Source organism: Drosophila ficusphila, unplaced genomic scaffold (genome assembly GCF_018152265.1).
Source record: "Drosophila ficusphila isolate 14025-0441.05 unplaced genomic scaffold, ASM1815226v1 contig_791, whole genome shotgun sequence".
Lineage (NCBI taxonomy): Eukaryota > Metazoa > Arthropoda > Insecta > Diptera > Drosophilidae > Drosophila > Drosophila ficusphila.
Window position 1 is genome coordinate 8,424,248 of NW_025064737.1, and position 23,706 is coordinate 8,447,953.

The following is a 23,706-nucleotide window of genomic DNA, read 5'->3' on the forward strand; positions in this document are numbered from 1 at the left end:
ATATAAATGGTAATACATAGTAAATCTTGTTTTCCTGAATTACGAACAAGATTTTATTTAGTATTAACACATAAAAATACCTACTGTTTGTTTTTTTGTCGTTATTATACCTAAAAGTTTGCATTATAGTTTCTTTACGGTGGTAAATATTTTTCGATATTTTTCTTTTTCTTTATGTGCATTCAAAGAAGTCCCTACTTCTTTGGAGATTTTAAAAAAATAAAACCACAGTTCTAACAAGTAAATTATATATATTTTTTCATATTCATTTATAGGAAAACACTGCGGACTAGTCAAATTGCTGGCCGCGCCAGCGAGAAGTTTAATATAAATCTCTCACAGTGCTGGCGCTACCGGTTCCAATTTACAGTCTACGTCCAAAGCTTTAACATACGAAATGCAACAACAGCAGTTAAAATATATACCTCTTATTGTATACACTAGTGAGACAGTTAATGTAAGCTTATAATACAATTATCAGTGGGTAAAACTCAATTGCATCTATAGACAAACACGTGCTTCCGCCAGCGATTTTGTACAGGCTTTTAAATGCATACACGTAACGGATATGCACTTATTTTTGGTGTCTCGGCTGCTGTTTGGTATCCGGTAGTAAGATAAAGCCCTGTGCGTTACCAACTTAAAGTTAAACCATTAGAAAACTAAACAAGTTTTGAATGCAGTTTGCATCTACTTCGAAATCAAGTCCTATTACGATCCTCACAGTTTGTTGGCAGTAAGGTTAAGGGGCGGTAATGCAGAGCCCGAAATGGATTTGTGGTCAGCACGCTCGTGATCCGAAAGCCAGGCCATCTACAAGACACACGACGTTAACGTTTATACGTATCATCCTATTTCATAAACACCTACCTTCTGTTTGTGTTGCTGAGCAGCCGAGTAGCACCTGTCCAGCACCATCTTCTCAGTGAGCAGACCATCCTCGGAAGCATACACTGCCGCCTGCCAGGACACGCCCAGCTTGGAGATTTCTCGGCCCGACATGCCCTCGCACAGAGCGGCCATCTTCGAACACGTCTGTCCGTAGTCAAAGGTGTCCAACTTGAAACGCCTAAAAAGCAATTGGACGTAATATAAATATTCATATAAAAACATATTGTTACACAATTTATAATACTTACTTTGCACCAGCAGCAGCTGGCTGCAACACATATTTATCGAAGTACAGGCGCAAGAGGCGCTCGCGTTCCTCTAGTCCAGGCAGCGTGAACTCCACCATTTCGTCCAGACGATCGTTAATGGCGTAATCGAACTGCTCGGGGGTGTTGGACGCCAGGACAAGCATGAACTTGGGGTTCTGCTCGGAGGTGCGGTACAAAAAGGCGTTCAGGGCGGCACGCAGATCCTCCGAGATCTTTTCCGAGGATCGCTTGCGCAAGAAGGCGTCAGCTTCGTCCACAAACAGCAGCAGACCGCGACGCGAGGTATGCGACCAGTCGAACACCTTGTGGATGGCCGTCACGCCCTCCTTGCCCATTGGCGCCACATCGCCACCGGTCATGATGGCAAAGTCCATGCCCGAATGCTCTGCTAGCTTCTTGGCGAACATGGTCTTGCCCGTTCCGGGTGGGCCGTGCATCAGAACGTTCCTGTACATACCCCGATTGATACGCGTGTTCTTCGTTGCGATGGCGATGTCGCGCAGTCGCTCCTCCAACTTCGGATTCAGCACAACGCCCTGCAGAGCATCGGTGGGCTTGGCACGCAGTCTCTTCAGGTAATTTAGCGGATTCTTCAGGGCATCCAGAAAAGCGAAGCGCGATGTTTCGCCCACCAGCGTTGGCTTGCCAATACGCGCCTCCACGTATCGGGAAACCACACCAGTAGCGCCTTTCGCCGTGTACACACCCAGAGCCAGCAGAGAAAGTCCTCCGGCAGCAGTCAGCACCTTGTCCCAATCGGTGAGCATGGCCTCAGCACCGGCGCCAATAACCGTGCCCGCGGTTCTGTGAATAAGAAATGGGATATCAGTTATGTTATCTAGTTAAAAAACTAACAATCACCCACTTTATGCCTTCCAAAACAGTTGTTCGGTGCTCCTGGGCCTTGAGACGGATCTTCTCTAGGTTGATGTCCCTGTTCTCACGATCCACGCGAGCCTTTGCCCGCAGCTCGTGCTCCAGGAGCTTTAGCCGGTTCTTCTCCTTCATCTCGATCTCATGCTCAATGGTCTGGCGGCGCATGGCCTCCTGACGCTGGACACTCTCCTCCTGCTTGCGCAGGTTTTCCTCCTGGACGCGCTGCTGCTGCACCAGTTGATCTTCATACCGCTTGCGGGACAATTGATCCTGGTACTGAGCACGCTGCTGCTGCTGCTTGGTCTCCTCAATGAGCGTCTTCCGGCGCTCCTCGTGATCGATTCGCTTCTGTTCGACCTTGGCCTGCTCAATGTGCGCCTCGTACTCCTTGACCTTGGTGTTGTACTCCGTCTGCCGGGTGGCCTCCTGCATCTTGGACAGCTCCAGGGCTTCCCGAGCGTGTTCTGCACGAGATTAACATGGGACATGGATGATGGGTCATGGAGGTGAACTCTAACTCCCAGTCTCACACGCACGCTGCGATAGCATAGCGCATGTCGGTGGTTATGCAACTGGCTGATGAAATTTTCCGCTTACTTGAACGCTCCAGAGTTTTAGCCGCATCCGCAGCCCGTTCCAGTGCTGACGAGTCGAAGCGGTACGCCTCCATCGCCTTGCGTTCCGCCCGGCTCAATTGCGCATCCCCGGACTTCTCGCCCGCCGTTCTGCCCTCCGGATCGGCGCCACCACCTCCGTCCGGATAACTAGCCGACGGATCCGGCTGGGGCTGCTGACGGTTTCTGCCCAAAAGCCACGACATTGTGCTGCTAGTTTAAGGTGCGCTGCACGCGATTTTAACTCAGAGTTTAGTAGGCAAAAAAATAATCTAGAAAATATTACGAAATTTTGAGGGCTTTTGCTTAACAATCCAACAACGTGATTCTTAAAGAGTGTGGCCAGATTGGGGTAAACGGTAACGGCTGAACTTCAAGTGACAATAGGAAAAGCTTTAATTTTTATTTTAAGTCGGTAGAACAGAAGTATATATAATATTTGATCAACGTTGATCGTTTTTATAACATTTTTAACATTGTTAAAATATTTACAATTGTTAATGTTACAATGTTACATTCTTCTACAGAAGAAGAATAGTAAGGCAAAGCTAAAAAAAACATTTACAACAACAACAATTTTTTTTAAATGATTTTTTTAAAAATAAAGATGTTAACCATTCTATTCTTTTTAACGATCCTAGAAAAAAACAGCCCAATAAAGACGGAAACTCGGTTTATTCTCTCGTTCACATTTTTTTTTCGGCGTTGCCAGAAAGTTATGCCGGCTAAGACTCACCACATCATCAGCTGTTCGTGGTGAACTAGGATTGTAAACAATTTGGTTTCTTGCATTTGTTTGATTTTGCCCTGTGTTTTAGCTTACCAGGCGATTCCATCATGTTCGAACGCAATCAGAAGACCATCTTCGTGCTGGATCACACGCGCTACTTCAGCATCGCCAGCGAGGAGTACATTTCGATGGACTTCTTAAAGGGAAAGCCCTCATCGGATGGCGGTGGACCGGGAGCAGCGGGAGCTGGTGGAGCCGGTGGTGGCGGTGGAACCCAGTTCAGCAAAAGCCTGTGGACTTGTGCCTGCGAGTCTTCTATCGAGTACTGCCGTGTGGTCTGGGATCTCTTCCCAGGCAAGAAACACGTTCGCTTTATTGTCTCAGACACGGCGGCTCATATTGTAAATACCTGGAGTCCCAGCACGCAGAACATGTCGCACGTAATGAACGCCATGGTGATGGTGGGCGTGCCGTCGCGCAATATGCCCCAAAACTCGGACTATTCGGTAATCCATGGACTGCGAGCTGCCATCGAGGCTTTGGCTGAACCCACGGACGAGCAACTGGCTGCAATGGCCGAACTTGGTCCCGACGAACTGCCACGGATTCCCAACAAGGGTCGCGTCATCTGCATCACCTCGGCGAGGGACAACACCAGCATGAAGAGCCTGGAGGACATATTCAATACGGTGCTGGTTCAGCAAAATGCGCTGGCAGCTCCGCCCGCCAAGAAAGGCCTGGCCATCGATCACTGTCACTTGGTCATCTTAAACATTGTGCCCCTGGGCGTCGAGTCACTGGTCACCAACCGCAGTCTGCTGAATATATCACCGCTGCTTGATGTCGAAATCCACACGGTTAGCGCACCAGACATCTCGTACAAGTTGACGCACCTCATCTTGAACCATTACGATCTGGCCAGCACCACGGTAACCAACATACCCATGAAGGAGGAGCAAAATGCCAACTCTAGTGCAAATTACGACGTGGAGATACTCCATAGCCGGCGAGCCCATTCCATTACTTGCGGGCCGGACTTTAGTCTGCCCACGAGCATAAAGCAGGGAGCAACCTACGAAACTGTGACCCTCAAGTGGTGCACACCACGCGGCTGTGGTTCAGCGGATCTGCAGCCCTGCCTGGGTCAGTTCCTGGTCACACCCGTGGACGTTACTTCGCGGCCCAGCTCCTGTTTAATTAACTTCCTGCTGAACGGACGCTCTGTGCTGCTAGAGATGCCACGTAAGACCGGCTCCAAGGCCACCAGCCACATGTTGTCCGCCCGCGGCGGCGAGATCTTTGTCCATTCGCTGTGCATTACGCGCTCTTGCATGGATGAGGCTCCGGCGATTGCCGATGGACCCGGAGGTCGCGTCTCGGATTACCGCACTGCTGAACTGGGCCAGCTAATCAAAATGTCGCGCATGGTTCCGCTGAAGGTGAAGGATCCGAGTGCTCCCAATTTGGCGCGTCGTCTCCCGCGATATTTTCCCCTGACCACCAGCTCTTCGATCCTGTTTCACCTGCAACGACAGATCAGTTGGTTGCCGCACTTCCTTCATTTACTGGTCAAGGAGGACATGGACAAGCAGGAGGAAGTCCGTTGCCAGCAGCACATCCACGAGCTCTACAAGAGCGCCTTCGCGGGGCGATGTTCTGCCCTTCACGCACACCAATGGAGCTAGGTAAGCAAAAATCGAGGTTTTAAAGGAATCAACATCTTCGTGAGTTGTTAATTGTTAATTTTTTGCTTAGGTTAAAGCACTCCAAAGCAAAGGACCAGTATCGCTTGCTTTACAGGGAATTGGAACAGCTTATCCAGCTTAATGCCACCACAGGGCACCACAAGAATCTACTGGAAAGCCTGCAAAGCTTGCGAGCCGCATACGGCGATGCTCCACTTAAGTCAGAACCGGGTTCCAGCCTTCTACGCTCCTACACGGAATCCCCACTCTCTCCTGAGCGCCTGGATCCCATGAACAGCGGAAGTGCCAGTGGCAGCAACAACTCCAATAGCCTTCTAAAGGCTAGCAAGCGCCGCATGTCTAGTTGCGGCCAAAGGTGGTTTATTCAATGTTACATATTTATGCAAGTACTAATGTAATTTGCTATCCAGATCCCTGCTCGATATCATCTCCTCAGCGGAGCGAAGTCAGTCCAACAAACGCTTGGATTTCTCGGGTCGTCTCTGCACGCCGCTGGGGCAAGTGGCGATGTTGTATCCAAACTTTGGCAACAAGGAGAAGGATTCCCTAGCGACGGGAGCCAGCATTACACCCAATGTCAAAGAAGAGTCCATACGCAGTTAAAAAGGATTTGAGGAGACCCGCTTCTCAGCTAGGAGTACAATTATAAATATAGAAAGAACATTTTTGTAATTTGTTTCCTTAAATATGACTTTATTTTTAGCTTAATTAATTCGTTTTGAGTGTGGCAATTCAGTTTTTTTCTAGAATTCTTTGAAAAAGTTTTTTTCCTTGATTAAATCGCTTATTTAGGGCTCGAAAATCATTGTGGAAAACAAATGATGTTATTATTACTTAATGTATACTGCCTCAAAATGTATTAATTTAAGATTCAAAATGTATGTTTAACTTAAGCCATTATCTACCAACGATCGAGAGTTTTTGGCCTACCGCACAGATGTATACTATTAAAAGCTTTTAAAGATAAAATAAATTCATGAAATCCTAAAAGTTTTAATAATTTTCTTGTTGTGTTCCTTCGATATAATATATTTTGTCCCAGCTATATTACAATTTAAATCACTTAGCCTATCAACTCATCTTTTTCTCTTGTGTATTGTAAAAATTTGGTTTGTAATTTTCTTCAAAACTTTTTCTAAATTATTTGTAAAGCCACGAAAATGACTAATAACTCCACTGTAAATAAGGTGATTCAAGTGACCGAGGAGGCGGCACCAGCAGTCCACAGTGAGTATTTAACTCTTCCTGAACAAATTTCTTATTTACTTTCGTCTTTTTCTTATCAAGTTCCCTTTAAGGTGGGAAATGAGATGTTTATACTTACCCAACAGGATGTTCGGCGAGTGGAGGATATTCGGATGCTAAGCTACAGTCGTATAGGTCCCAACGGACTGTTTTGTCCCGTTGACTTGGCTCCACAAGCTGCTGTGACTTTCTTCCAACCACAGCCAATCACCACGAATATTTGCTCTCTGAACGATCTAAACAACCAAGCCACACCTTTTCCTTTTCAGCAGGAACATCCCACCAAAGAACTTCCCATTACGGAAAAGACAGTTGCCAGCATGGCAACTCAACTTGGTTGGTCCAAGATCAAGGCTGCTGAATCGGAACACACATTTCCACTCCGGTGCAGCCTTTGCACCTCAACGTGCGACCTGATGAAGAGCACCGGCTGCCAGCATTGTCCCAAATGCGTTAAATGTAATTCAAGCTGCCAAACCCAGTATAGCTTCAGTAAACTTCACATAAAAGATCAAGAGACGCCACAGAACGCTGCTTGCCAAACTCAAAACATTTCCAGCCAAGAAACTCCGACAGTGAAGAAGAAACCACAGGACATGGCTTGCCAGACTCAGCCCAACACAAATTCCACGGGTTGCAATACTTCAAATAGCCACCTGGTGGAAGTTGCCTCCACTGAAACATATACATCGAATGAATGTGATTGTAGTTCGGAGGAGGAGACAAATCATCCATGTCGGCATTGCAAATCGCAACAGACCTGTACCGAACAGGATTTAATGATGCAGAACCGGCCTCAAGTTATGACACCGGAGTCTCCACTAGATCAATCTTGTACAAGGCGACGAATCCACATTGATGTCTGCCCAGATAGAAATTGTGAGTGCTTTGAGACGAAAACTTGTACTCAGCAAATGAACGAGCTATTAAATCAGGAGAGGAGAACGATTCCACTGAGTAAATATTCCTATCAACGCACCCTCAACAGAGCTCCAGTCTACAAGCCAAAGATAGAACAACCTTTCGACGTGGAAGAGCCCATCGAGCGCAATGATAACTGCCAAGAACTGGAGTTAGAAAACAGGAAAAAGAAGACTAGGGTCACCTGGAAGCAACAGTGATGTCACTTTTCACCAGATTCATACTTTCGCCTTTCATATATGCATTTTTTGAACTAACATGTAGTATTTTTATAACTTTCCTAAAGCCAGTTGTTACATAGAGCGGCTTGTGCTAATAAATATGTTAAAATCAATAATACAACGTTTAAATAGGATGAGAGCATTAAAAAAATTTATTTCACAATCCTTAACTTTGTTTAAAAATTATCTATTTGTAATAACTTACACTTATAGTCCATAAGCTATGGCTATCACTATTTTAAGGCTTTTAGGGACTTGCTTTTGACCAGAACCTTCTTTTTGGGCGGTGCCTTCTGTTCAGCGTCCTTTAGTGTCTTCTGCTTTTTGGGTTTCGGACCGGACTCCTCCTTTGTCTCCTTTGCATTGAAGTACCTCTTAGGTTGCTGATGCTCTCGCTGTTCCCGACGAAGTTCCTCTGGCGTGGCAATGCGTAGGTAAAAGTCTTTAAGCAGCAGTTTAAAGTCCTCTATCAGAGTCTCTTTAACAACTTGTACTTTCCCGTTTTCACAAGGACTGCAAGCTTGCAGCTCGGTAACCTTGAAGGGCTTTGGTGCGAATTCAGTGGGTGGCCGCCAGACAATAGCCAATTCTTTGCCGCCGTGAGGGTTGTAGAAAAAGGCAGCGAAGTCTGAATATGCTGACTAAACGGCAGAAAAAAATATGTAAAATCGAATACACACAGGTTTTATAATTTCTTACCCTCAGTTGTGTCACAATCCTTGCCAGATAATTTAATCCTGCCCGAGGCAAGTTGAAATTGGGTTGGCCAAAGGAGACGAATGGGGATCCAAGATCGTAGCTCAATGAGTTTGGCACCAGATCCGGCTTAATTTGTATGACCAAATCGTAACCCTCGTTGGAAGCTCGGAATAATTGCGCTGGACGCACAAACCTCAGATCCTGGGACATAAGACTAGTTTCGATGATTTCGAGGGCATGCTTAGCTAGCCGGGTCACGTGCCCCAAAACCCTTTGGCTAGGGGATTGATCTGAGGTCCACAGGCGTCCAGCGTGCTGCATATCGTAGGATGTGGCCACCGCCAAAGGAGGATAGCTCTGCCGTTCACCGCGGTAGCTGTGCTCCAGATCAGCAATTTGTTGCTCTGATTGAAATATTTGTAATATTAATATAGGATTTCGGTAGGATAAATATCAGAGACTTACCCTGCCAGCTATTGTTGAAGTTAAGCAGGAAAAGCTCGCCATTAAAATCGCTGTGCGCGAGCAGCTGCAGGAAGCGAATGAATCCAGTTTGGGGAGCCGCTATCGGCTGTGGCGCACACCGCTGCTGGTAGAGATGCGCCACCAGGAGCTCGGTGACCATGTCAGGCCACAGACCATCGTCCAGCAGTTGGGTGGCCAGCCATCGCTTGGCCAGCAGCACAGTGGGACCGAAGGCGGAGTGCGTCTGATGAAGCGAGTGCAGAGCGCCGCTTACTTTGGGCAGGATGTAATGCTGGCGCTCTAGCAAACGACTGGCGGGATTGTCCACGTACGTGGTTATGCCGCGCTCAGTGACCTCCTGCTTGAGCAGCGCCAGTTCCTTGTTGTGGGCCAGCTCTATAAGGAAACAGTAGCCATGCTTGACAACCAAAAGACCCTCGGCGGTCATCCTCCATTGCAGGTGGCACTGCGCTTCCAGCTTCTCGCCAATCTCAATGAGGAAAGCTGTTTTAAGAGCACGCAAGGCAGCCAGTTCGTTTGGCCACTTTCCGCTTTGACCCAGCTGGATGATGATCCGCTGCACTTGGCTGGCCAGGATGTGGTTTTCTACTATTCGTGCTTGTGGAAGAACTGGCTCGGGTTCGCAGTAGCGAAAGACGGGTGAGGTGCCCGATATCGAAACAATCTCCAGGGGCAGTTCATTTAAGCCGTGCAATTGCTGTGCCAATTCATCGTAGCAGCGAATAACGTGCGGACTAACTGCCTCCGCATCTGTGTCCTGATCCAGAGGCAGTTTGGTTTTCAGTTTCTTCACCTTGAACCAAGGAGACAGCTTGTAAACTTGATCCAGTTCGGCGGCGATATATTGCACATCCTTGCTATCGAGTTGTAGATGATGCTCGAGCAAATGCAGCACAATCTGGCGAACAATTAGTCGTTTCTTGGCTGGCGAGTCCTGTGCAGTGCCCCAAACCACAGCCTCGGTGATGCTGCCATCCTGAAACCGCCGAAGGTTCGACTTTTCTCCCCAGAACCGTCGGAACTCAGCAGCCCCTTCGGGATCTTCGTTGGCAGCGGGTCCTTTGTTCAACACCTCGTAGGCGTGCTCTGGATGGAGTATCAGCCCCAGTTGGATATGCTTTCCAATAACTGGAGCTTTGTGTTCTACAGGCCACGCGGTCGTTGCTCTTTCCAAAGGAATAATGGAGTGGACACGCTCACCAAGTCCCTTTTTAAGGAGCCTAAGAGTTCAGATTTTATTTGTTCAGTTACCTTAATGAGTTCCTTCATTTACTTACTCTGTCAAAATGTGCAGAAGTTGGGGATAACCATATCTCGCATAGTCGTATTTTAATCGAGGCTGGGAATGCAGCAAAAGCATCTGATTAATACACGAATAGTTGGTGATCCTAGATAAGTTAAAAATGGAATGTTAATCTTGGAAGGAGAATTTTAAAACGCTAGCACCACCTACTTCAAGATGTTATCCACGCGGCTGTACAATGGACACTTTTGCATAAATATAAGCGGAAAACTGTTTAGCTTCATGTCATTAAGTAAATCCACTGCTAGTTTAGACTCTTCTCGAATTCTTTGATAAATGGAAAGTGGAACATTCGCGCACAGGTTAAGCTGACCAGTAACGTCCATGAAGCAGACATCGTAGTGTTCTGAGAATTTGGTTAATTCTTCTTTCTTTTGGATTAAAGCAGGAGCCAACGTAATGCCTTTTGTCCAGTCAGAGTTGGCCAGTTGGTTCCAAACGGTTCGAGCCACCTGGTAACTGCTGCTCGACTGGTGCAGGATGCGTTGCGAGTTTAGGTACACAATAAAGGCGGCAAGAATATGGGAGCTGAAACCAGTGAAACCGATGTCCAATTCCCGCTGACGCAGCCAGACTTTAAGAAGAAGTAAACCATCTTGGAAGTTTCGCCTGCCTTTAAAGATTTGTTCTATATGCGCCTGGTTTTCGCTTAAAGTCAAATCAAACAACACGTTGGCGTTGTAGTGTTGGGTGGGAGGTAGCGGCTCCTCCTCATCCCACTCGTCCCCGTAGAAGGCGGGTCGAATATTGTTGTTCCAGGGCACGAATCTTCCTGGCTTGAAGCTGCTCAGCGGAGCAGTGATGAACAGGCGGACCTGAAGATGCTTTGTCACTTGCTTGGCTACTGGAGTTAGCTCCAAAATCGGTTTGAGCGGATTGTTCGCATAGTAATTAAAGGTGAACTTATCCTGCGAGTAGGTTGGGGACTCCATCATTCTCTCAGCCACATAAGTTAGATACAGAGCTCGCTTCTGGTCATAGCGAAGGTTTACATAATCGTCTTTGTGCAGGGATTCCTTGGGCATCTCCAGTGCCACGTCCATCACGATTTTAGGACCTAGCAAGGTTCCCATTGCGGCCGCTCCAATTAAATAGGGTTCCCTAGTGGGTTTCGAGAAAACGAAGCTGGTTGGCGCCTGAGGCAAGTTTAGAGGCACCTCCAAGTGGGTCCGATCCAATAAACCATCCTTAAGTTGCCGGGTAAAAACCGTAAATGACTCCAGCCAACTTTCTATGAACTCTGTGTACTTGGGTTTAAGCTGCAGTTCCTCTAGCATCTCTTTGACCTGCAGCTTGAAGAGATTGGAGTGAAATAGGTTCTGGGTGTCGCGCAGTTCCTTCATCTCTTCTAGAGTGGGTGGCTTCACGTTTTTGGACTCATCCCTCTGCTTAAACTTGTTCGTCTTTGCCTTGTGAACTATTGAAGTATTCTTGGCTGAAGTGGACTTCGGTTCATCGAAGCCATCATCGGTGCTTGGACTGGACTGTTCCAAATCACTGTGTTCCTCAGCAGCTGAATCTTCTTGGGAATCCAGTCGGGCGGCTTTCTTTGATGATTTTTTCGGTGCTCGCGCCTAAATAGGTAAAATGTTAGACCACACACATTATAGTTACCAATCCGGGCATACTTACCAACGGGCCAGGTTTCCTTTTAGCCTTTAACATGGTGCTTTAGTTTGCAGATCCTTTGTAAAATATAATTTATTTATTATCTGGAGAGAGAGCGAAACTCGCACGTGTTGCAATTGCGGTATATTGGTGTTCGGTATATCGGCTCTTTGAATATGGTCACCCCAAACTAAGGCAGTTGTATTTTTTAGACCCAAACTAGTAGCAAAAACAAACTTTGAGCATCAAACGTAATAAGGAATAAAATCTTAAAAAAAAGTTTACAATCTTATTAAAAATGTATACAACTTTTGTATATTACATAGACGGCTAACTTTGAAAGTGATTTCAGCTGTGGCAAGTGTAGGTGTTTGTGCAAACTCGCTATGGATATTTTGTTTCTTCTTTTCGCAATTATCAAAAGTCTTTGCAATGGGTTTGCCTTAATATTAAAATATATTAACAGTGATTAATTCAGAAAAAAGTTAACCATTAAAGTTTAGTCAGTTTTAAAGTGTAGATAAACAATGTTGCCGGCTAATTGGCTACGCAAATCCGCGGTATTTAAGTCGGTATTTTTTACTTCATAATTTTTATTACCAGTCACGTTTATTAAAGACTGTTAGTTTTTATAACCTTGTAAGCAAATCAAACAAAATCATAGAGGGACAGCTAATATTATTAAATAAGATTGATATAGCCAGTAGTCAGTATCTAATGCTCCTGAAGTATTTTCTTCCTTCGCCAAATTGGTCATACTCGGATTCTTCATGTTCGAGTGTGTGTGTGTGTGCAGGCAAGGGAAAAAATCGCACCATTTTTCTCGTGCTCTCTTGCGTGCGTTTTTTGGCCTTTCGAGGAAAGTTTCGGTGGAAGTATAATAAACAGAAGCCCAGCTAAATATGTAAAAAGTAGTGAATTAAGTAGTTATCGAGAAAGCGACGGAAGCTCAGCTGCAAAATCGAGTTGCAAATTTTAATTCGGTCCGAACGTGTGTAACTGTGTCTGTGCGTGCGTGCGTATGTGAGTGTATGGGTGAAAAAATGAGGCGTAGTGAAAATGCGTGCAAAACTGTATAAAAGGTAAATCGGCAGAAAAGATATTGCTAATTAATTAAGCCCACAAGTTATTCAATTGCGTACAAATTAAAGCAAACCAAACAAAATGATGCGTTGGCAGAAAGGCGGCCCATTGAAAAAAATATGGCCAAAAGTCGAGTAGTTACACCCTCTTTCCCCCACTTTCGCTCTGTCTCACTCACTCTCTTTTCGGCCATCGCCGCTTTGGCTCTTTTTGCATCGAATAACAAAACGTGAAAAATTATAAAAATAAACGAAATCACGTACGGAAATATTTACTTCGACCTTGTGCCCCAAGATATTTTCCAACATTTCACTTGGTGCGGAGGCAGACAGCTAATTGGCCTAATTTTGTGATGTTTTAAGATTTTCATCAATTACTTTTGGGTCAATTATAACTTTCTGTTGTAGACCTTGATGGAAAAAAAGTTTAAAGTCTTATATCAATAATAATAACAGTCCAGAAATTAATGAAAATCAATGAGAAATAGCAAACTTAGTTAGCGCTCTCAGCTCTTAGTGTGACCAATCTCGGCGGGAGCAGGTCTTATATACCAAGAAAATACCGCACTTCATTTACAGTCTGTAGTCTATTGAATTTCTTTTATATTCCCAACAGAAAAAAATTTAATACGGTGATGACAGATTAAGTACAACAATTGCAAGATATGTATAGTTGATGTAGGTTCTAAATAACCATAACAATTCAAGGAGCAGCAGCGGATTTCGAACCAAGCATTTTGTTGAAATCCGCAGCGCTCTGCTTTTCATTTACTCAGCATGTTTAAAAAGAGTTTTTCTTTTTTTTCTACAGATTGCTATGATTTTAAGGCGATTGACACATGTGGTATAAGTGTATAAGCGTGCAACTGACCGGTTAAATTGTCCATAACTGGAATTTAACTACACCCTTAAAGCAGCAGGAAGCACTTTTGACTAAAATGTCAGCCGAGACTGGGAAAAACATAGCAACAAATTGAATAAATTCGATTTTGAGTTTCGGATTTGTTGTCACACAAATTGTTGGATAAAATGTGCAAAAGTGTGTTTGTCAAATTGTTTAGCCAAAATTATTTGTTTACCTAGTTATTCAGCGTAGCACGAAACTGTTTTCCACAATTCCCCTTAACAACACACACCTGGCTAAGTTGCACCGGAATAATATAGAACTGAACCAAAAGTTAAAGCCGAAACTCGATCAATTGTTCAGCGGCAAACGGATTAGCAAAAGTAATATACCAATTCTACGACAAATAGCCCGCCTTCTGACATCTCTACACACAACTTCACAGCACACACACCCAACAAAAACCTGCAAAAAAAATTAAAAACAAAATAAAGCCTTGAATTTCAAGGAGATGCTGCTCAAATTTAATACTTAATGTCAAACAACATCGACGACTCAACAGCAACAAGAACAGGAAAAGGAACAACAGGAATAACTGTGAGCTAGCGAACAGAGAGCGAGACGGCCTCATTACACACACCTGTCGTTTAGCCTTAAACGAGTGGGAGAGAGCATCTTCTGTGATCGTGTGTGTTGGCCGCATGCGCGACATGCGCGGACGCTAAGTGAGTGTGAGTGAGTGCGCGAGTGTGCGTGTGAGTGCGCGGTGAGGATAATTCGCTCAATTCGCACGCATCCCATAGATCCTGCTGATCCTCCAGTTTGTGCAGCAAACAAATCTTGCATTTCGGATCAAACCAATCGCCAAACAGCAAGAACAACAACAAGAAGAACAACAACAAGTACATCAAACGCAGCAGCGGCAGCCGATAAAAATTCATTATCAAAATTAACGGAAAGGCGATCAAGATCTTGAGTCAAAATTCAAGCGAGATTAGCTAGGCAAAATGCAGCGACGTGAACGGCAAACAAGGTGAGTTATGACTATATTAATAGACTCCAATGCCGTCCGATTTCTTTAAGAGTTTACCTACCACTTGTATCCTGAAACTTAAAGAATTTTTGAGCCGAAAAATTATCTTAAATGTAAGCATTATTTACAAAGAATCAGTTCTCATCCAATTTTTTAACTTAAGAACTTAACGTACTGTTTTATTGCAAAAATTAAAATTTTTTTGCAAGTGGTGGTAACCCTTTTAATAGTTATTGGATTGGTGCCTGCCTACCACAACAAAATCCAATTTTTAGCACTTAATTCTTAACAGAAAACCAAGCCAAACAAAATATGCTCGCTGGTTTTACGCTGTGCTTAGGAATCTGAGGCCTTGGTACGCACCATACCAACTCGTAGTTCAAACTCGACTTCCCGACCCCAATCAACACTGAAATTGTGCGTAGAAACCATGAGCTTGTGACTATTTTTACACTTTTGCATTGATAAGAGCTAGGAAATCAACACTCTTAAGCGACGAAAGTGTCGGTTGTTCCCATAAATTTCCCATATGCTTGCTCTGGTCGACCGCTATCAAACGGATGGATATTTTGATAGCGATAAGATTATAAATATGAAAAAGAATGTATGTTTGAAGTTCCTTAGAAATAGGTAGTTTTCTTATTTGAGACAACCAATACTCCCGAGTTCATCTTCAACATTATATAATTTATATAAGATATATCTATTAACTTATGGTCCATAAATAAGCTTATTATACAGAGTTGTGATCTTACTGATCTGAAGTACTGAAGCACATTTTAGGGACTAGCAGTGATTCAATTTCCTAGTGAATACTGTGCATTGCTAAAAGTTCAACTATCCGTTGAGTTTTGTGTTGTTGCTGTTGCCTTTCTGCCAAAAGAATTTATTTTTAGCAAAGAGATTTTTCTATTTAAACTTGTGTGTTTGATTTTATTTTATTTTCGCAAGTGTTTTTGCTGCTTTTGGTTTATGGCGTCTGCTTCTTCTCGCTTCTGGCACGCCAGCCAAAATAAGAAGAAGAGCGAAGAGAAGGGGGTGAATGAAATGGGTTTCCAATCCAATACATAATGCCCACATATGTGGGTGCACAGTGTATGCCTTCGGTCTTTGTTTAAGGAAGCGGGAAACGAAGTGCACACAACTCACGCACATTATAAATATTTTATAGGCATTTTAGTTGATCGGCCTCCTTGTGTCAGGCCGACGGAAGGCACCTTTTTCGCCTTGGATGTGGGTCCAAAGTTGAGTCGTTGCTGATGAATTTACCTCGTGCTCGCTTATTGGCATTTCTAGGTTCTTGCCGGTCCCAAGTCTTTCTGTGTCCGTGACTCTGTATGTTTGTGTTTTATAGTTCTTTATACGCACATTTGTTTGCCATTGGGTCTTCCCAATGTTTGCTGTCTGCATTTTCGGGTCTTCCAGCCACATGTTTACTCATACAAAGCACTTGTTTGCTCGTCGCTCATCACGATTCGTACGAGACAGCCGACTTTTGGGCACAGTTTATCGGGGATTCATTACTTGACCTCCGGGAATTAAAGCCATAAAGTTTGGTAAGCTGGGGAGTCGTTGTAGAACCCTTGTTGATCCAGGACTTAGGATTCTTGATTGCACGTAATTAAGATGCTTTTGCATTCAGTTAAAAAGGTCAAAAATAATTTATTAACTTAGACAAAAATGTCAAGCACTTGTGGCGTTGATTTCATTTAATAGTATGTCCAGCTATGACTTTAAGCGATGTTGGAAGGTTCAGGGCTTAGCGAACATAAAGTATACTTTGTATTTCAAACCCAAACGTTTTTCATTTACAAGCTCCTTATTTTGCAAACACGGATTAACCCAGGAAATTAAACACTTCAAGCGAAAGGGAATTAAAAATGTTTGCTGACCCGCTTAAATTAAAGTAGGTTAAGCAACAACTGGTGATGATTGAGCCTTTTCTCTTCCATGTTTATTTAACAAAAAAAAAGTAAGAAATGGCAAAACAGAAATCATGTTACAACATTTATTTAACACGCCACTGGCGGTACATAATAAAAGAAAACGGAAGGCAACTAACCAAACTAATCTAACGTAATTTTGTTGCTAGCCAACCAACAAACTTACACACACACACACATTTAAGTATTCACATTTCCACACATTTTATATGGAGACAGCGAATGTAACGTAAAACAAACTTTTTGTATTACTTTTTATTATTTAATAGCCGAGCTGTTATGATGAGGGAATGGTAAAGAGGCGACGGGGATAACCTAAATTTTCAGTTAGAAACGAGAACAGCAAGCAACATAACGTAGGCCACTCCGGTGGTGCCACCTGCCACCCATTGGGGAGGAATTGCAGTAGACAGAACTGACATTATAAAGTTGCTTGATAAGAAAATTTTTTTTTACAAACTTAAAAAAAATGTTTGTATTTCTTAGATTTTTTTACAACTTGAATTTTGTGCAATATTATTACATTTTGTTTGAAGAAGTTAATTACATGATTGAGTTAGTTTTTGTTAGGGAAGTTGTACTGTATCGAATGGGGAAATGAAAAGAACCGCAAAAAGAAAGCCAAGTTGCGTGTGGCGAAAAGTAGCTCCAATAATAATACAAGAAAACCAAACGAAAGCGAGAGGATAACGGAGGGTGACGGACTGGGTGACCAGTGAGCAGCAGCTGTGTTGCCACATAAAAGCAAGGACAAGTTGCGGATTTAGCAAAAATAATGTGAATGTAAAGGCGAACGCACCGAAATAAAGAAGCAAAGCACAAGTGACCCATCAAACACCCGCACACTCACACACCACGCACTACTTACCGGTGACGTCATTAGGCTGTTGTCGACTGTCAATCGCTGGATTTTTATTTTTTCTTCTTTGCTCCACAAGTGAGTGAGTGAGACTGCGTGGGGGTGTTTCTCTCTTTTTGCTCCACAGAAAAGCCAAGGGCTCTGAGCAGATTGCTCAGAATTATAGACAACCCGATGGCCTACAACGAATGATTTCCTAAGTTCGCAGGCAATTCAATTTAATACAATGGCATAACCTATTTTAGGTTTTTCATTCCTTTCGATGTTATCTAAGCTTATTTTGATTTATTATGCCTTTTTATAAAGACCATACCAATTTAATACAGCTTTTTGGAACCACTTGTTACGCCCCCTTTTTCCGAAAAAATTTTTTTTAACTATACAAATCATGTACAAAGACTTAATAACTTAATTTTCTAATATTTCTGGAGATGTTCTTAAGGTAATTAAAATTAATGAAGTCTAACAATAATTAAATTACTAATTGTTATGCTTTTCAAATAAGCTGTGTCTGTATGTGTCATTGTCGTATAGTGCAAAACAGAAATCGTACAATAAAATGCATGAATAGAGCAACGACAGCAAAAAGCGTGGAAACAAAAAAAAAAACCAATAGTGTGAAAATTTCATCTAATTAAATTAGATGCTCGAGTCCCAAAAGGAAAAGAGAAAATTAGAGGGGAACACACGTGGGTGAAAGTAAAAGCCTGTCAAACAAATCGATGGGATTTCACAAACAAACAGCTGACACAAAGCTTTAACGGAGTCTCATTTTTTCTTTCCTTTTCATTTTTCCACATACGATTGCGGTTGGATCTTGTTAAGCCTTCGGCAATGAATCATCAGGTAATTCTGTCGACCGTCAGGACCCAAAATCAGGAATAACATCCTTGAAATTTCGGACAAAAAAGAGAACAGAACAAAAGTCACGAAACACAAGATCATTTGTGTTGAGCTTAAACAAAGTAGAATTGCATTTATAATTGTATAACTGATTTTGAATAGTATAGTTCTTATTTAATGCTTTCTGACTCTATAACTGCGTTCTTGTCATTTGCAGCTTAAGATTAAAAGTTCTTTTAAAACAGAACCATACAAATTCTTGTCAATTTCTCACTTTTCAACACTCGAAATTTCAAGAGCAGAGCCATGAAGAAAATGAAAAGGGATAAGTGCTGTTCAACCAACTCGGCTGGCTTAAGTTCGCTTTTATCTTTTATCTCGCTACCTTCTTGAAGCTCCCTCCCTACTGCTCTATTTGCGTTAATTTTTCATCTTTGTCTCTATCGCGGTGTCTGGAGTCGTGGAATTTTTCAAGTGGAGGGAAAGGCGGACAAACAGATTAGACGTGGCTTGCAAAGGAGCCTAACAAGTTGCTCAGGTCAAGTCTGGTTTTTGTTTGAGTTCCTTTTGTTTCCACCACACTTAGTGCGTTTTTTGTCTCAAAATTTTGCCTTGTTGTTTTTTGTTGTTTGTAGCAGGAGCTTAAGACAGAAAAAACATACTCGCAGTGTGCATATCTAGGAAAATTTCAGAAGGGTGCGTTTTTAATAGAAAAAAAAAGTTTTTAAGTAAAAATTTATTTAAATACCTAAACAAATTAAATTTAAGTTGAAATAGAAAAAAACCTTTTACCTTAAACTCTACATCAATAGATATTTCAATACATTTTCAAAAAAAGACGTTCTGCCCAAGAAAGTCTTCTGTCATTATTAATGAACCAAAAGAGTCAGTTGGCTTTGAACTCTTCCCGGTATCTCTTTGTCCTTCTCCTTCGTCTCAAGATTGTCTGCCGAGTATGTCTTCTACTTTATAGTCTTGCTTACTGATAATTAAGAATCAACTGGTTTTTCCTTGTGCCATTGATTTGGTTCTTGGTTGCCTCTTGTGGTTTCACTCATAATTGTTTTTAATTTTTGAAAACAAATAAATGTCGCTGGAACAGCAAACATAAATTACAATTTAATTAATTAATTGCCCGGCCACCAAAGAAAAGCCAAAAGCAACAGAAAACAACACGCTGTAGATTTTACAGTCATCTCCAGTTATCTCCATCTCTGTCGCGCCCCTGCAATTGAGGTCAAATGCGTAGTCGCATATCAACTGCAGCAAACTCTGAGCGAGACAGAAAATTGGAGGCAGGGAGCTCAATAACCCCAAGTTGTTGCTCGAGTTTGGTTTTTTTATTTTATTTTTTTTTTGTGCCGTTTCTACATTTCGATAATTACCGCCACAAGAAAAATGCACACATCATGTGTATCTAGGTCTATCGATATGCAGTTAAAAAAGATAAACATTACAGTGAAGGTGAAATCATTAGAGGAGCCCTAAATAAATATTTAAACATTTAATTATGACCATACTGCCGCCAGTGTTGATGGAGAGGTGCTGCCGACAATGAAAAAGGTATAGATTTTGCCTCAAATTAACTAAATCTAGATCTAAAAAAAAAAAGAAAAAAATAAAACAAATCATTTAAGGTAATTTAAAAACTATTAAATTACATTAAAAATATATAATTATTTATTTACAAAATAGTTTTCCTATGTTATAAAAAATTAGATATAATTATTATAACAGGTACTTATTCCTATCAACCCCACTGTATTCATTCCATAGGCTTTTTCTGTTAACAGACACTGTTACGGCAGCAGGCATACAGCTGTCTCGCTTATCGCCGTTTATGCATGGCACTACGGAATGAGTCACTCCACACCCCCGACCCCAACTTTTCCCTCTCGCTCGCTCTTGCAGACAGAAACTACACCGTTGCGACTGCGCTTCAAAGAAATCTCCATTGAGCCAGAGATCGGAGAGCCTCTCTTTGCCGGCTTGGTTCACTTATGTATTCCGCTTAACGTTCTCCACCTCGTTTGCCTGTATGTTTGCGTGTGTTTGACAGGTGCGTTTTGTTTGTGTAACGAGTTTGCTTGCAGTAGTTTTGGCCTCTGACGCATGAAAGCTGCCTGTCCCTGTCGCTCTTCATTATCAGTATGCCACTCGCTTTCCCAGCTCGGTATTGTTGTTGTTGTTTTTGTTGGGCTCTCCCCAATAGTGACAAGAACAGCATTAAGCAGCAGCGGCAAGAACAATAATTACATACTAATACAAACTGCTTATTTGCCGCATTTTCACACGCTCACAAGTGTTTTTACCTCGCTCTCGAACGTTGGTCTTCTCTCACTGTTATACACAGAAAGAAATACAATGGTAGGTTGACTATTTCAGGGATCGATGTATATACTTTGTATAATTAAATTCATACTTTCGATAGTTAAATTCAAATCCTTTTAATAAAATTAAAAAGGGTAATTTTTTTTTTTACTTAAAAATTATGTTACATTCTGAAGTTAAATAAACCTCTAATATTTTTACCCTTACGCAAAATCACAGAACTGATCTTCATATGATTTCCAATTTTTTTTTCTGTGTGGCGTTCTCTCGCTCACGGTCTCTTTCTCCGTCTCACTGCCTCTGCCATCGGGTGTTCTTTGTGGGGAGCTCATTTGATTTTCGATCGTTTGGGACGGCAGTTGTGTTGTTAAACTGTCTCCTCCTCGCCAATCTTGTGTTTTCGCCACTCTCTCGCAAATCTCGCGGTGTGTTGTACGCGCTAATCGCTTTATCGCTGTGACGTTGAATAATTTGTGTTTGCTCCAGTTTCCTTTTGAAATGATTTTGAATGCAGCCACGTTTTTTACGGTCTTATTGCGCCTCGTTTAGGCGTGTGTGTGTGTGTAAAAAGGTGGAAAGCAAAATAAATAATAGCCTGGAATCAGAAAAAGAGTTGTGGCTGTCAAATTGTTACTAAACACCCCTGTTATCTCTTTATCTATCTATCTCCTTTGACAGTCTGGAAAATTGTATATCCGCTGGCTCTCCCTCTTTGCGCTCAGCTGTGTATGTGTGTTGTGTGTATCTTTTAGTTTTCGAGTCAGCTGTCTGTGCTTTATTATTCCATCTTCTGCACAACTTTAACGAGTTTGGTTATTTCCCCCCTTCCCTGTTGTTTTTGTTAAGTACTATTCTTAGCTCGCTCGCACTTTTCTTCGTTTTGCTGCACACTTTGTTTACTGTTGCTGTTGCTTTTGTTGCTGCTGTTTGGAGCTGCCTGTATATACACCGGCAACATAAACTGGTTTTTCGAGTTATTTATGACTTTTTTCCACAATTTATTTTGCCTGCCTTTTTGGTATCTGTATCTGCTGCCTCCACTCCATATGAGTCTCTCTCTCTCTCGCACTCCTTTGTCTTTCAGACTTTTGACCTGCAAAAGAAAAGTAACAAAAAAGCAAAGAAGTGTTTAAAAGCAGTTGGTTGGGGGCGCTTGGGTCTCAAACTTGGCTTCAATTTCGTAATGTGGCGAAAGTTGAGCGGATTTCTCGCATATTGCAGCATATTTTCTGATCTTTTTCTCTCTTATTCCATTGTTTCTTCCTCGCTCGCACACTCACGCATACAAAGACAAAGCGCAGCGGATATGGCAAATTAAAAACATTTTCCTGTTGAGTTTTAATAAATAGTACGCAAAGAGCAATACAAAAAGATCTATAATTATAATAATAAAATGTGATTCGAGTGTAAAGAAAAAAGTGGAAGTGTTTAAAAAAGCCCAATATAATTAATGTTTTTTAAATTTCAATCCAACCAGATGTGCAATAACTGTGTAAAAATTGTGTAAAGTTCCAGACATGCAGCTTGTTCAATAATTGTAATAAAGGCAGTAAATAAAACACGTTTTTAAACACATCAGCATTAAATCAGCAACAGCAGCCACGACAAAATAAAACAACGAAGAGTGAACGGCCGCAGTCAACAACAGCTGCTCACAGTTTGACGGCCACTGGGCGTCGTCGATCCCCCGCGGCGCTCTTCCTCTTCCATGGGATTCAATGCATGAGGCCCTTCTCGCCATCTCGTTCCTACTGAAAGCACCGTTCCACGAAGTTCGCCGGGTTAGTTTTCACATACTTTTATCGTTTTCATGTCGGTTTTCCCTTGCTGCGGCTCCCAAACGTTGTCCACTTGTGTTAAACACATGTTAAGAGCTCAGTTTCAAAAGAGCTCAAAACCGAAGGGTTGCACGAAATAATCGAAGATAGGGTAGTGTGACCAGAATAGTTTTTAACGTTTTTATAATTTTTATATGTAACGAATTTTTGGTTCCAAAAGAAGCAATTTAGACTGGTTCAAACAACATGAGATTAGGTTATTTTCATATGTAATCCATAAGAACTATACGATTACATTACACAGTATGTATATATTATTCAGAGTACAATTTGTATCCATTTTGTTTCTTATCGCGATTGATTAAACGAAAATAAAATGTAAATAATAGTATCTTGAGCGATACGGTAAACTGAGAAGATTGACTAATATGCAGGGCCACACCGTATTGACTTTTCCCGGCCTTGAGTTTGGCAATCGACTGAAAGACATGCCGATTAAAGATAAATAAGAAAAAGCGTAAAAATGCAATTGCTCAAATTGCATTGGCCGCGACATTGAACTCAGCCAGAAGCTGCAAACATTGCAACAAAAAAACAACAAAAAATGAAGGAAAGAAAACTTCTGTTGGCAACGCAAACGCACGTGAGGGTTTTCAATGTCAAAAAGCCACGCCCTCGTCAATTCACTACCGCCCACCCGAGGCGGAAGGAAGGAATCCGGCGTAAATAGCGGTAAAGGAGGCGGACTGACGGGGTGAAGGAGACTCGTTGGGATTGGGGTTCTCTCGGGGTCACTCTTACCCCTTCTAAGCGATCCGAAAGGTTGAACCATGCAGGAAGAAAACACTAGAAATCAAATTACCGACAGTTTCACAGACACACAAACACTAGTTACCTTTTACCAAACGGTTGGGGTCAGTATAATAGTCATAAAATTGTGTATTCGATTTGATTGGATCTATAAAGTTGCATATATTGATGTCAGATCTTTTTATTTACCATGCTTGAAGTGACGTGAAGTGACCCATAGCTAATTTTTCGGAAAGTGTAACATTTTCGTCTTTATAATTGAACTTTTTTGATATTCCGGTAAATGTTTACATTAAAAATAAGAAACCTGTCCCGAAAGCAAACAGATGTTTCGCATTTCCGTAGTGCGAAGTTCCAGCAAATTGATTTCCACTTGTGTAAATAATATCAAAAACATTTTAAGTTTGAATATATCTACTATACTTGGCTAATATGAAAAAATGTTTGGTTAGAATAATACAATTAAAACCGAAATGAAGACAATTAAACGCGTTATAATCAAGTTTTATGAAAGTGAAACCTTTTGTGCTATTATTATAACCGCATCTGTAATTAGAACTTTTAGTATGGTGGGCGTTTTATGCTGCCCAGAGATAGTCGATAGCATTTGACCT

At 42.3% G+C, this 23,706-nt stretch overlaps 5 protein-coding genes across 18 annotated transcripts in view; 3 read left to right on the forward strand and 2 right to left on the reverse strand.

The window, feature by feature from the left end:
- Nucleotides 1-234: 234 nt before the first annotated feature.
- Nucleotides 235-2,996, reverse strand: LOC108102262 (ATPase family AAA domain-containing protein 3A homolog). The gene is made up of 6 exons (XM_017207018.2): nucleotides 2,634-2,996; nucleotides 2,026-2,500; nucleotides 1,140-1,964; nucleotides 871-1,069; nucleotides 695-813; nucleotides 235-639 (listed from the first exon to the last, which is right to left on the reverse strand). Exons 1-5 carry the CDS (start codon nucleotides 2,854-2,856, stop codon nucleotides 721-723), a joined length of 1,815 nt encoding a protein of 604 aa, XP_017062507.1. The 5' UTR covers nucleotides 2,857-2,996; the 3' UTR covers nucleotides 235-639; nucleotides 695-720.
- A 416-nt stretch (nucleotides 2,997-3,412) lies between these two features.
- On the forward strand, nucleotides 3,413-6,083 carry LOC108102242 (protein asunder). The gene is given in 4 exon segments (XM_017206981.1): nucleotides 3,413-5,020; nucleotides 5,022-5,065; nucleotides 5,136-5,441; nucleotides 5,497-6,083. Coding segments are annotated over 4 exon segments (2,076 nt in total). The 5' UTR covers nucleotides 3,413-3,487; the 3' UTR covers nucleotides 5,690-6,083.
- Nucleotides 6,084-6,162: 79 nt separating this feature from the next.
- LOC108102243 lies at nucleotides 6,163-7,580 on the forward strand. 2 transcript variants are annotated; one of them, XM_017206982.1, is made up of 2 exons: nucleotides 6,163-6,313; nucleotides 6,374-7,580. In XM_017206982.1, exons 1-2 carry the CDS (start codon nucleotides 6,247-6,249, stop codon nucleotides 7,450-7,452), a joined length of 1,146 nt encoding a protein of 381 aa, XP_017062471.1. In that variant the 5' UTR covers nucleotides 6,163-6,246; the 3' UTR covers nucleotides 7,453-7,580. The 2 variants fall into 2 exon arrangements, with proteins under 2 accessions (XP_017062471.1, XP_017062472.1); XM_017206983.2 differs by having other exon boundaries at nucleotides 6,201-6,313; nucleotides 6,385-7,580.
- Nucleotides 7,581-7,602: 22 nt separating this feature from the next.
- LOC108102245 (nucleolar protein 6) lies at nucleotides 7,603-11,741 on the reverse strand. The gene is made up of 6 exons (XM_017206984.2): nucleotides 11,594-11,741; nucleotides 10,112-11,535; nucleotides 9,936-10,046; nucleotides 8,638-9,878; nucleotides 8,173-8,576; nucleotides 7,603-8,114 (listed from the first exon to the last, which is right to left on the reverse strand). Exons 1-6 carry the CDS (start codon nucleotides 11,624-11,626, stop codon nucleotides 7,707-7,709), a joined length of 3,621 nt encoding a protein of 1,206 aa, XP_017062473.1. The 5' UTR covers nucleotides 11,627-11,741; the 3' UTR covers nucleotides 7,603-7,706.
- A 585-nt stretch (nucleotides 11,742-12,326) lies between these two features.
- The window catches only part of LOC108102247 (casein kinase I), a 30,550-nt gene continuing 19,170 nt past the window's right edge, over nucleotides 12,327-23,706 (forward strand). For 4 of the 13 annotated variants that reach the window (XM_017206986.1, XM_017206989.1, XM_017206995.1 and 1 more), the window contains exons 1-2: nucleotides 12,329-12,651; nucleotides 13,463-14,528. In XM_017206986.1, the coding sequence (XP_017062475.1) occupies nucleotides 14,503-14,528 (26 nt within the window). In that variant the 5' untranslated portion in view covers nucleotides 12,329-12,651; nucleotides 13,463-14,502. Of the gene's footprint in view, nucleotides 12,652-13,462; nucleotides 14,529-20,824; nucleotides 21,076-21,981; nucleotides 22,286-23,706 lie in introns of those variants that run through there. The other 9 variants (XM_017206991.1, XM_043209005.1, XM_043209003.1 and 6 more) reach the window with 5 other exon arrangements.

Excerpts from the sequence above, each read along its gene's own strand:
- LOC108102262 (XM_017207018.2), bottom strand. The coding sequence starts at position 2,856 with ATGTCGTGGCTTTTGGGCAGAAACCGTCAGCAGCCCCAGCCGGATCCG. Across the intron at positions 1,070-1,139 it reads CCAGCTGCTGCTGGTGCAAA|GCGTTTCAAGTTGGACACCT; the intron begins GTAAGTATTATA and ends ATTGCTTTTTAG. Across the intron at positions 814-870 it reads CTCAGCAACACAAACAGAAG|ATGGCCTGGCTTTCGGATCA; the intron begins GTAGGTGTTTAT and ends TGTGTCTTGTAG.
- LOC108102243 (XM_017206982.1), top strand. The coding sequence starts at position 6,247 with ATGACTAATAACTCCACTGTAAATAAGGTGATTCAAGTGACCGAGGAG. Across the intron at positions 6,314-6,373 it reads GGCGGCACCAGCAGTCCACA|TTCCCTTTAAGGTGGGAAAT; the intron begins GTGAGTATTTAA and ends TTTCTTATCAAG.
- LOC108102245 (XM_017206984.2), bottom strand. The coding sequence starts at position 11,626 with ATGTTAAAGGCTAAAAGGAAACCTGGCCCGTTG. Across the intron at positions 10,047-10,111 it reads CGCGTGGATAACATCTTGAA|GATCACCAACTATTCGTGTA; the intron begins GTAGGTGGTGCT and ends TAACTTATCTAG. Across the intron at positions 8,115-8,172 it reads GGATTGTGACACAACTGAGG|TCAGCATATTCAGACTTCGC; the intron begins GTAAGAAATTAT and ends TCTGCCGTTTAG.